Raw genomic sequence first — 12,382 nt, forward strand, 5'->3', positions numbered from 1 at the left:
TGTGGACATGGGTGATTCAGTGAATATAGCGTACTTAGACTTTCAGAAAGCCTTTGACAAGGTCCTTCAGGCTCTAAGCAAAGTAAGCAGTCATGGGATAAGAGAGAAGATCCTCTCATGGATCAGGAACTGGTTATAAGACAGAAACCAAAGAGTAGGAATAAATGGTCAGTTTTCACAGTGGAGAGAGGTAAAGAGTGCTGTCCCCCAAGGATCTGTACTGAGACCAGTGCTGTTCAACGTACTCAAATGATCTGGAAAAAGGTGTAAACCGTGAGGTGGCAAAGTTTGCAGACAATATAAAATTATTCAAGATAGTTAAGTCCAAAGCTGACTGCGAAGAGTTACAAAGGAATCTCACAAAACTAGATGGCTCGACAACAAAATAGCAGATGAAATTCAGTGATCAATGCAAAGTAAAGTACAGTGGAAGACATAATCCCAGCTATACATACAAAGTAATGGGGTCTAAATTAGCTGTTACCACTCAAGAAAGAGATCTTGAAGTCATCATGGATAGTTCTCTGAAAACATCTGCTCAATGTGCAACAGCAATCAAAATAGCTAACAGAATTAGGAAAGGACTAGGTAATAAAACAGTAAATATAATACCACTAGATAAAATTCCTCATATGCCCATACCTTGAAAACTTCACACAGTTCTGGTCGTCCCATTTCAAAAAAAGATATATTAGAATTGGAAAAAGTACACAGAATAGCAAGAAGATTGATAAGGGTATGGAACAGCTTCCATGTGAGGAGAGATTAAGACTGGGACTGTTCAGCTTGGCAAAAAAAATGACTAATAGGGGATTTGATAGAGGTCTATAAAAATCACAAATGGTGTGGAGAAAGCAAAGAAGGAAGTGTTATTTACCCGTTCACATAACACATGAACCAGAGATCATCCAATGAAATTAATATGCAGCAGGTTTAAAACAAACATAGGGAAGTACTTCTTCACACAATGCAGTCAACCTGTAGAATTCATTGCTAGGGGATGTTGTGAAGGCCAAAACTATAGGTTCAAAAGAGAATTAAATATATTCATGGAGGATAGCTCCATCAATGGCTATTAACCAAGATGGTCAGGGATGCTACCTCCTGCGCTGGGTGTCCCTAAACCTCTGACTGCTAGCCGCCAAGTCTGGATGACAGAGGATGGATAACTGTCCTGTTCTGTTCACTCCCTCTGAAGCATCTGGCACCAGCCACTGTTGGAACAACACAATACTAGGCTAGATGGACCCAGTATGGCCATTGTTATGTTCACTTACCGATATCAGAGAGCAGGATGAGAATGGCTCCCTCCCGTAAGCCACAGCAGTTCTCAAACTGGTTCAAGTACTGCAGAGGATCAAAACAGAGTGTAAACTAATCTCCTCTGTGCCCCAGTCCTGGGTTTGGCCCCAATCCTGCAAATGCTTATGGATGTGAGTAGCTCTGCAGAACTCAGTAGCATTACTCAGATGTGTAAATGTGTGCAGGATCAGGTCCTTAAATAGTAAAACTACAACTTCAAACAGTATTTCCCTCTCCACAGATAGGGAAATTGCCATCATCTTCTCCACCAGCTCCTCCAGGAGGAAGAAACCCCTTCACAGCTTCCTTCCCCGTGTCCCGCAGCAGTTGGCTTAGCCAGCCAAGCACCAGTCTCCCTAATTGCAGCCATGTGCTTTGGGCACTATCTGCATTTGGGCTTTTAGCAAAAGTTAGAAAAACAACAAGATGACCAAAAAAAACACAAGTTACTTTTCCTGCTGACAGAGGGGAGCTTATCACTTCTGGGCAGAGGTTCACTCACTGACCTGGTCTGGGATGTTCTGGGCCATACTCACATCCTGTTCTCCATCTCTTACACATCCCTTGCTCTCTACGTTTGCATCCCACAGACACACATTTGCTCACTGCCCAACAGAAATGGAAAATTTCTAATAAAAATCCAGAAAAAGGATGAAAAATGCATCTGGGATCAACCCTGCCACTTGCTCAGAGGAGGCACAAGCAGGCACAGCCCCATTTCAGGAGGATTAGGTGGCAACAGCATGTGGAAGCAGCTGGGGAAATCCCACTGAATCACAGTTGAGCCTCTTCAGAAGAAACCCTACACTTCCCCCAGTAGCTGTCCCTGCCCCCCCAGGATCATCAGCCTCACCTTGCGAAGGTCTCCACCCTGGCAGTATTCCATGGCCAGCAGAGGCAAGTCAGTTGGTGCAAGGTTCTGCATCCCTTCGGGGACATCGCGGGCAGCCACCACATTGGGATGATTCAGTCTGAGGAAAGGAAATGAGGGAAGCATGAGATCACTGGAATCAATTCATCTCAGCCTCCTCCCAAGCAATAACGGAAAGGGCCAGCATCCTGAAAAGTGATCATCCAAACAAGAGCTTTATAGTCTCACACACAGGTAGGTATTAGGAAAGGTCACAATGGGACTGTAACCCTTCGGACACAGAACTAGTGCACTTCAAAAGCTTCCTTCACCCTGCTCAATCCACTCTTTCCTCCCAGGGCATGGCTTTAGTCCTAACTTGTCTCCCAGCTGTCAGTTTCCTCATTCTCTCTATGAGCATCCAAACTTTGACATGCAGCCTGCTCCTAGCCCCATGAGAAGTTAGGGCTACATTCAACCCATTGCAGCCTGCACAAAGTGGGTGCCACTTAGTGTCTTTGGGACTCATTCAGCAGGGATATAAACGGTGGGGTAAATTAGCCTGGAAACTGGGTACCTAGCAAAGTCATGTAACTTGCACTGATGGGGCTTTCCGTGCATGTGCAGGACACTCACAGAAGACAGCACAGGAACAACAACAAATAAGAAGGTGCGAGGTGAAGCAGTTCCTTAACATGCACTGCCCCCAGGCTCCTGGGGCCAAACGCAGCCCCAACCTCCATGGACCTCAGCACCAGGGGCAGATCTAGATGCAAGTTACAGGACATAGCCTTAGAAAAGGGGTGTGAGTGACATTTTCCCCCCAGAAATGTGACCTGCATTCAGCACACCGCATTCCCATTATTGCTGAACTGGGCTCAGCTAAAAGCTGAAAAATGTTTTAGAAATCTCCTTGTATGACAAACCCTTCTGCATGCACTTCACAAGCACTGTAGGCAGCACATGCTACATTACAGATGCTCAAATGGAGCATGAGTAAAGTCCCCTTTGAAAACATGGGTCTAGTTTTGTGGGCCCTATTGTATTTCGATGGAATATAAGAGCACAGAGATGTTAACAAGAGTGTCAGTCTTAAATAAGGTTTGTTGTACAGAGACCTCAGGCTGCTTAGTACCATGGCAAACAATATTAAACACCACTTTAACCTTTTATTGAAGACACAAGAAAGGGAAAACAGCGAATACTTTACATTTCAAATGCTTTCAGTAAGGCTTTCATATTAACATCCCTTTCGCAGAGAAGAGTTTCTAGAAGGAAAGACACCCTTGTTTAAGAGACTCTTCAGTGGTATTAACAATGAAAATAATTGTCCTTTTGGGGAAAGAGAAAGGAGGGGGATAGAAAAGGACACGTGGGGAGGAGGCAGGGGGAGAGAAAGGCTTACAGTGGTGACCCGGTGGTGTTTGGGTTTCAGCCAAAGCCAGTAGAGATGGTGATGTTCCCCTGGGTCCCTCTCTTTGCCCTAGTCTGGTGAGTGCCTCTCTCAGAGTCAGGATAACAAAGGACAAGGATCCCAGGAGATGGAGGGGGTAGTAGCTGAGATGGTGCAATTCGCCCACTGATTTTTTCCCTGAAGTCTTTCTTTAAAGGACCCCAAAAGGAGTGATAGGTGGAATATCTTTACTCATCACTAATCTCATTACTTTGTCCACCAATTAGATCTAATTGCCAACACACCAACTTTTGGTGTCACACAGTCTTGTTTACCATGCAAAAAGAAAAGGAGTACTTGTGGCACCTTAGAGACTAACCAATTTATTTGAGCATGAGCTTTCGTGAGCTACAGCTCACTTCATCGGATGCAACCTTGAAACCTTGCAACCTCTGAAACCTTGTTTACCGTGCATGCTCTTAACAAAGTTCTTCAATTATATTGGCAGGCCTTTTCATGAGGACTAATTCAACCTGTCTCCCTTTCACACCTTTTTCCAATCAACATTATTATAAGTTATTGTGACCTTTTATAAGCTTTCATTCACTTTTTACAGTTGAGCTCACAATTACGGTAAATTTGTAGGTCCAATTATCACGACAGTGCTCCAAAACAAGAGCATGAGCACTTTTGTTTCCCCACTGTCTCTGCAGAAGCAGCAGCAAATTATTAAAGCTTATTTCACATCACTGATGATGCTGATGCACAAACACAGAAGAAAGTAAATAAAAGGCAGCGGCACTGATTCCTACCAAAACAGATTCCCTCTGGGGAAACAGTCAATGGAGAAGACATGTCAAGAAACAGACTTCACCTTCAAAGTGCTTGACAGTGGCCATCACCATCCCTTCCCTTCCCTCCTCTCCTCACCCTCACGGATTCAGACCCTTCTACACACAAATCTAAGCCCCTCAGCTACTGAGCAAGATATCAAGGAGTAAAGAATCACACAGTGCTTACCTTTTCATTATCTGTATTTCCAGACACCATCTCTCCCGATTTCGGAGACTTAGCTCCTGACGACACTGTTTAATAGCAATCTGCTCCCCTGTTTCCTGCGCAGACACAGAGAGAGTTAGGACAAACACATATTTACATGAGGGAAGTATTGTGAGGACCAACAGAAGATATAGTGGCCCAAAAAAATGTAAGGCTATTCTTGGGGATCCTCCCAGCTCTTCTTCAAGGCCCCTCCCAGGGAGAAAGTCATTTAGGGCACCAAATGTGCACCAGAACAGAAGACAACCATTCTTGCCCCACCCCCCCTCAAAACCAGAATAGTACCCTGAATTTCAGGCTCATGCTTGCAAGTCTCCACAGTGAGGCTAAAATCTGAACCATGGAAGTTCACCTCTCTTTTCATACAGAATGTGTCCGGAGGCCAGGTTAGCAGAGACAAGAGTCCAGCAGAGCTGTCATGCTCACAACTCAAGGAACTGGTTCTCAGATTAGTTGTTTTCCATAAGCCTTAGCTGGCTGCTGGGGTTCAACATCATAGGAAGCAGCCAGCAGTCATTTGCTTCCAAGACACAATGGAACAGTCTAGGCTGCAAGCAGAGCAAGAGAGCTGAGAGAGCTGGAGGTTGACCTTATGGTGCCAAAGCTCTTACTCCCTAGGCAGGGCCGTCTTTAGGATTTATGGGGCCCTATTCAGTGTTATTAAACTGGTGCCCCTATGCCCAACTTGCTCTTAGTCACACAAACATAAGCTAACAGTATGGGAAAACTTGCCATATGCACTTTATTAAAAACAGTTTAAACCAATTAAGCTCACTATAATGCTGATGGACTATACTTGCACGAAAGAAGCAGAGCTATAGAAAAAATTCTGATTTATTGACAGAATGATGCAAATAATATTTTTTAAATTTGTCAACATTTTATTGGAAATTACTATGAAGAGGTATTGGAACAAGGATTTGTTTTTAATTAAAAGCAATCTTTCTGGCTTTTTTGGCTGCAAAATTAGAAATAATGTCATCGTATGACAAACACCAAGTGATATCTTGTTCGATTGCAAGAATAGCAAGACCAGTCAAGCATTCCTGACTCATTGTAGAGCGGAGATAGTTTTTAATGAGCTTTAGTTTTGAGAAACTCTGTTCTCCTGATGGTACTGTTACAGGAATTGTCAGCAGAATACGAGTGGCAATGTACACATTAGGATATATGTCAACATGTTTGCTGGTGTAAATAAACTGTACAATGTCCATCACCAACTTTGCATGTGGCAACATTGATGACAGACAATGTACTCAAGTCTTCGTACAGTTCAAGTCCATTTAAATCAAAATTATCACCATGCTTCAGGAGGCTCTCTAGGTTCTTGCACTGTCATTAGCTGCTCGTTTTACTATTTCGCCGAATTTAGTTATGTGATACAAAAATCCAAACTGTTCATGGTGTGCTCGTAAGGTATTAAACCTTTCATCAACAGCAGATATTGCTTTATCCATCATAAAATTAAAAAATTCAACCTCAAATTTCTTTTCTGGATCTTCTTCTGTACCCCTTTGAGGAGTCTGATTTGTCTTGTATACTCCCAAGTTACCTGAGGGGGGATACTGAGGGACGGGAGAGGGGCAGGCGGGGGCTCCACTGAAGGCGGTCCCAAGCCAGTGCCGCTGACCCCAGTGTGTCGAGGGGGCACAGCCCCCATCTCCACCCGCAGACCCCCAGAAGAATCCCCCCCTTGCTGACACACACCGAGCTTTGTACGCAGCAGACACTGTGGCAGCCTGGGCTCCGCCTGGGGGTGGAGGGATGAAGGATGCCAAGCCGCCCGGCCCACCTCATGGCAGAGGAGAGTTACAGTTCCCTGCCGAGACCCCTGCGCCCCCTCTCACGCAGAATGCGCCGCGTCAGCGCATGTGGCTCTGTGAATACGGCCCCGCCTAAGGAGACCGCAGCGCGCGCTATGTGTGCGGGGGCCGACTCGCTCTTACCGGCTGCCCCAACGGCGCCCCAGCTTTTTGGGTGCCCCACGCAGCCGCACATGCTGCGCGTGCCTGAGGACGGCCCTGTCCCCAGCTGCACGTGAGCGGGTGCTGAGTGCGACTGGCGCATGAGGGACCAGTAGCCTCTCCCCGTCGCAGAGGGGAGGGAACCCCTACCTTGTTGTGCCATCTGAGGACATTGCCAAAGCCCCCTGTCCCAAGCCTTTCCTTCATCTCCCAGGGGCCGCATGTCTGGACTTGCAGGGGAGGCCGGCTCATGGCGCTGGGTGGCTAAAGCAGCACGAGAAAGGGGGGACAGAGACCCTGGCGTTAACTCTCCCGGAAGGGCACGAATGACTCTGGCAGCAAACGAAGAGGGACGAAGACCCCCCGCCCCAGGGCCGCCGCCCGCGGCCTCGGCTGCCGGGCTCAGGGGCAGCCCGTTGCTCGGCCTGGGCCCTCGCACGCTGAGAAGCCAGGGTAAGGGAGCGGCCGGCGGACGCCGGGCTCCCCGCTCAGGTGCGGACAGCGGCCCCCGCGCAGGCAGGGAGCGGCCGGGCCGGGCAGGGCCGGGCCGGGCCGCCAGCCCGAGGGCGGGGCGAGGCGAGAGCCGGGCCCGGCGCCGCCCCGCAAGCCCAGCCGGGCGGCCCCGCGGCGCCCCTCACCTGCCCGCGCGCCGAGCCAGGCGCGGCCGGGTCTCGAGCCCAGGCTCCGGCCCCCGCCCGCCCGCGGGACTCAGCAGCGGCCTGGCACCAGGGCCGCAGCAGCGCGCTTCCGCCAGCGCTTCCTGCGCTGACCTCACAGGACACGTGGTGCCGCCGCGCGCCCCCCGCGGCGCCCCCTGCCGGCCGCCGCCACCACCAGGCTCGCGCTGGCTCCCGACTCGGGCCCCCTGCTGAAGGGACGCCAGCCCTGGCCCAGGCTGCCCCAGGGAGAACGGCGCTGGCTTCAGCTCCGGCTGTCACACAGGAGAGGCCGGACGTGGTTCGCGAAACGCAGGCTGTACGGTGCTTTCCCTGACGTTAAATGCGTGGGTGTCACACACACAAAGCTGCAAATCCTGAGGGCTTTCCGCCTGAGGGGAAGAATGGAGAAAAAGCTTTCCAGCGACGGGCAGGCTAGCTCTCTAACTTGCAACAGAATTAAAAACCCAAGTCGCTAGGACTCCTAATAGGTTTCAGAGGAGCAGCGTGTTAGTCTGTGTCCGCAAAAAGAACAGGAGGACCTGTGGCACCTTAGAGACTAACCGATTTATTTGAGCATAAACTTTCGTGAGCTACAGCTCACTTCATCGGATGCATGCCGTGGAAAATACAGTGAGGAGATTTACAACAGCCATTTTTTCATGTTCTGTGTGTATATAAATCTCCTCACTGTAATTTCCACTGAATGCATCCAATGAAGTGAGCTGTAGCTCACGAAAGCTCATGCTCAAATAAATTGGTTAGTCTCTAAGGTGCCACTAGCACTCCTGTTCTTTTTAGGACTACTAATAGATGTAAATGCTTGCCCAGGCGGGGCCTTCCTAGACAAAGTGGCTGGATTTGCAGCCACTACTTCAGTGTCAAGAGTAATTTTTGGCTTTGCTTTATTTGGTAACATTTTCTGTTTATATTGTAATGGGAGCTGCTGAGTACAGGGATAAGTTTCAGGAGGGTATCCATGTTAGTCTGTCAGTAAATACAAGGAGTCCTCCTTGTGGCACCTTAGAGACTAACAAATTAAAGCTAATTAGGATAACAAGGGGAGTGAGGCAGGGAGTCAAGTGCAATGCACCACTCCTTGCACACTCTACCTTGTGCTTCATTCAAGCTCTCTTGGCGCTAGCAATTTTTTTGCTGGCATGAGTTCTCCCCTCCCCCAGGAAAGCTGGGATAAGCTATTTAAGTAAATAAAATCATTTTGGTAGGACTGGTTTCTCTCCGTGTCTTACCCAATGCCCAACACTCCTTGTCACCACCTGCTCTCTCCCACACTCTCCCCCTTCCCTGGCTCTTTTCTCCCCACTCACCTTACCCATCTCTCCCTCCCACCCACCGTGCTCCATGTCCCAATGTTCTGAGTTAACGCACCCAGAGAGCGGCAGAGGTGCCTTTCAAAAGCCGGGTGAGCTCGGAGAACAGGAAAGACACCTGAGTCACAGTTTCTCCTCCCTGCAGATCCAGTCCTTTGTTTGTCTTGTTCACACCCTGCAGCAAGGAGGAAGGAAGTTCAGCACTGAAACACCTATAGTTTTAAAAATTCTCTGAAATGAGAGCTTACAGCTGAACTCAGGGATCAAGGGTTTTGTTTTTCTCACTAGTATTCTCCTAGACAAATGCTGGTGCTGGAGGAGATGGTCAGAGTTGGGAGAGAAGATTTTATCAAGAACCCTACTGAGGCAGGTAGATTAGAGACGGTGCTGATGGTGGCAACATATAAATATGGCTTAAGTGCTCCAGAGACAGGGCTCCAGTGAGAAGGTGCTTTTGTTCAGAGGAGATGAGGTCAGAGACTTTGACAGAGAAGGGAAGGGAGATGTGGAGCAAATGGGCTTCCCAGAGAGAGTGTACTTCTCAGTCTGCAAGAGAAAGAAAGTCTCCAGGGTCCTTGAAGGAGACCAGGATGGAGAGAAACTCATTAAAGGAGTCTATACTGAGATATTGGAGCCTTTGCTGATGGTCAATGAAAGAAAAAATAATCTTTTCCTCCAGTGCAATCAATAAGATCAGCTTCTGATGTCTGAGACCACCATGAATTCCAAATTGCACCATTGCCAGGCACCTGGTGAGCACCTAATATAGAAGTGTGAGTGCAAATGCCCAAGATATGGGTGGGAAAATTATTTCTATGGGGATGGAATTAGCACAGGGGATTTTCTCAGGAGGGATGGGTCCAATCTGTGGGTTCAAGTGAGCACATTACTGTACCATTACATTTCCTCTGACACCCAATGGGCTGGAAATTCCCCAAGGAGTGTAAGGTTTACTAATTATTTACAAGAAGTTTCAGCAATCTGGTATGACCCTTGTCCAAAGCTGCTTTTAATAGCAGCCTCATATATTGCTCCCTTCTGGACACACAGAGTCTTTATTGTGAATGGATACATCCCACAGATGCAAAATACTACGGCCTGGCCAGAGGAGGTTCTGAGTGATTCTCTTTACTGAATGCAGCAGGGTCCCAAAGTGCACAGCATGTCTCAGGATCAGACCTATGCAAATTTAAGATTCACATTTCACTTGCACAGAAGTCAGAAAATTCACACTTAAGGTTCCCATAGCAACAGGAACTTGGCCCCCTTGTGTGTATGTATTACAAAAGAGTCTTTTATAGGAGCACATAACACTAGGCTCTACCAGCTGACAAGAAACAGCATAACACAAAGGACATTTATTTTATATAAAGGAAAATGTGCAAATATACAGACTCGGGCAAGGAGGGAGTTTTACCAGACCTGCCAGAGAAGGAACAAGTACAGAAGCAAAACAATGTTATAGTAGCAGGGAAATGCATTAATTGCATTAATTAAATTTGTGACTGAACTCCTTGGGGGCAAATTGTATGTCCCCTGCTCTGTTTTACCCACATTCTGCCATATATTTCATGTAATAGCAGTCTTGGATGATGACCCAGCACATGCTCATTTTAAGAACACTTTCACTGCTGGTTTGACAAAATGCAAAAGTGCGTACCAATGTGATATTTCTAAAGATAGCTACAGCATTCCACCCAAGTTTTAAGAATTGGAAGTGCCTTCCAAAATCTGAGAGGGACAAGGTGTGGAGCATGCTTTCAGAAGCCTTAAAAGAACAGCGCTCCAATGCGGGAACTACAGAACCCAAACCAAAAAAAGAACATCAACCTTCTGCTGATGGCATCCGACTCAGATGATGAAAATGAACAGGTGTCCATCTGCACAGCTTTGGATTGTTATCGAGCAGAACCCATCATCAGCATGGACACGTGTCCCCTGGAATGGTGGTTGAAGCATGAAGTGGATCCAGACGGCTGGCACTTACATTAAAAAGGTTGCAGAGCAGTTTTTAAACTAAGACATGGGAGAAAGCTGGTTGCTGCAGAGGAGCACATGGATCGGACAGAGACTTCTCTTAGAGGAGAGTCTACTGAAGTGAGCTGTAGCTCATGAAAGCTTATGCTCAAATAAATTGGTTAGTCTCTAAGGTGCCACAAGTACTCCTTTTCTTTTTGCGGATACAGACTAACACGGCTGCTACTCTGAAACCAGTGACTACACCGAAATCCCTGCAAGCTGCATGGACACTTTTCAAAGACACCATAATAGAGGCCCAACTTAAATGTATACCCCAAATTAAAAAAAAAAAAAAACACAGGAAAAGAACTAAAAAGCCACCGTGGCTTACCAACCATGTAAAAGAAGCAGTGAGAGATAAAAAGGCATCTTTTAAAAAGTGGAAGTCAAATCCTAGTGAGGAAAATAGAAAGCAACATAAACACTGCCAAAGTAAGTGTAAAAATGTTATAAGAAAAGCCAAAAAGGAGTTTGAAGAACAACTAGCCAAAACCTCAAAAGGTAATAACAAAATATTTTAAGTACATCAAAAGCAGGAAGCTTGCTAAACAACCAGTGAGGCCCCTGGACGATCGAGATACAAAAGGAGCACTTAAAGATGATAAAGTCATTGCAGAGAAACTAAATGAATTCTTAGCTTCAGTCTTCACGGCTGAGGATGTTAGGGAGATTCCCAAACCTGAGCCATCTTTTGTAGTTGACAAATCTGAGGAATTGTCACAAACTGAAGTGTCACTAGAGGAGGTTTTGGAATTAATTGATAAACTTAAAAGTAACAAGTCACTGGGACCAGATGGCATTCACCCAAGAGTTCTGAAAGAACTCAAATGTGAAATTGCATAACTATTAACTATGGTTTGTAACCTGTCCTTTAAATCAGCTTCTGTACCCAGTGACTGGAAGATAGCTAATGTAACGCCAATATTTAAAAAGGGCTCTTGAGGTCTAACGTCAGTACTGGGCAAATTAGTTGATACAATAGTAAAGAATAAAATTGTCAGACACGTAGAACATAAATTGTTGGGCAAAAGTCAACATGGTTTCTGTAAAGGGAAATCATGTCTTACTAATCTATTAGAGTTCTTTGAAGGCGTCAACAAACATGTGGACAAGGGGGATCCACTGGACATAGTGTACTTAGATTTCCAGAAAGCCTTTGTCAAGGTACCTCACCAAAGGCTCTTATGTAAATTAAGTTGTCCTGGGATAAGAGGGAAGATCCTTTCATGGATTGAGAACTGGTTAAAAGACATGGAACAAAGGGTAGGAATAAATGGTAAATTTTCAGAATGGAGAGGGGTAACTAGTGGTGTTCCCCAAGGGTCAGTCCTAGGACCAGTCCTATTCAACTAATTCATAAATGATCTGGAGAAAGGGGTAAACAGTGAGGTGGCAAAGTTTGCAGATGATACTAAATTGCTCAAGATAGTTAAGACCAAAGCAGACTGTGAAGAACTTCAAAAAGATCTCACAAAACTAACTGATCGGGCAACAAAATGGCAAATGAAATTGAATGTGGATGAATGTAAAGTAATGCACATTGGAAAAAATAACCCCAACTATACATACAATAAGATGGGGGCTAATTTAGCTACACCTAATCAGGAAAGAGATCTTGGGGTCATCGTGGATAGTTCTCTGAAGACGTCCACACAGTGTGCAGCGGCAGTCAAAAAAGCAAACAGGATGTTAGGAATCATTACAAAAGGGATAGAGAATAAGACAGAGAATCTCTTATTGCCCTTATAGAAATCCATGGTACACCCACATCTTGAATACTGCGTACAGAGGTGGTCTCATCATCTCAA

The 12,382-nt window shown here is 46.3% G+C and overlaps 1 protein-coding gene across 14 annotated transcripts in view; it reads right to left on the reverse strand.

The window, feature by feature from the left end:
- The window catches only part of IKBKB (inhibitor of nuclear factor kappa B kinase subunit beta), a 74,021-nt gene that overhangs the window by 18,069 nt on the left and 43,570 nt on the right, over positions 1-12,382 (reverse strand). For 3 of the 14 annotated variants that reach the window (XM_073325017.2, XM_073325024.2, XM_073325027.2), the window contains exons 1-5: positions 7,207-7,331; positions 6,719-6,832; positions 4,566-4,660; positions 2,156-2,273; positions 1,278-1,347 (exon numbers count right to left, since the gene is read on the reverse strand). In XM_073325017.2, the coding sequence (XP_073181118.1) occupies positions 1,278-1,347; positions 2,156-2,273; positions 4,566-4,660; positions 6,719-6,820 (385 nt within the window). In that variant the 5' untranslated portion in view covers positions 6,821-6,832; positions 7,207-7,331. The other 11 variants (XM_078850653.1, XM_073325020.2, XM_073325023.2 and 8 more) reach the window with 9 other exon arrangements.

This window comes from Lepidochelys kempii, chromosome 26, assembly GCF_965140285.1.
Source record: "Lepidochelys kempii isolate rLepKem1 chromosome 26, rLepKem1.hap1, whole genome shotgun sequence".
Taxonomy (NCBI): domain Eukaryota; kingdom Metazoa; phylum Chordata; order Testudines; family Cheloniidae; genus Lepidochelys; species Lepidochelys kempii.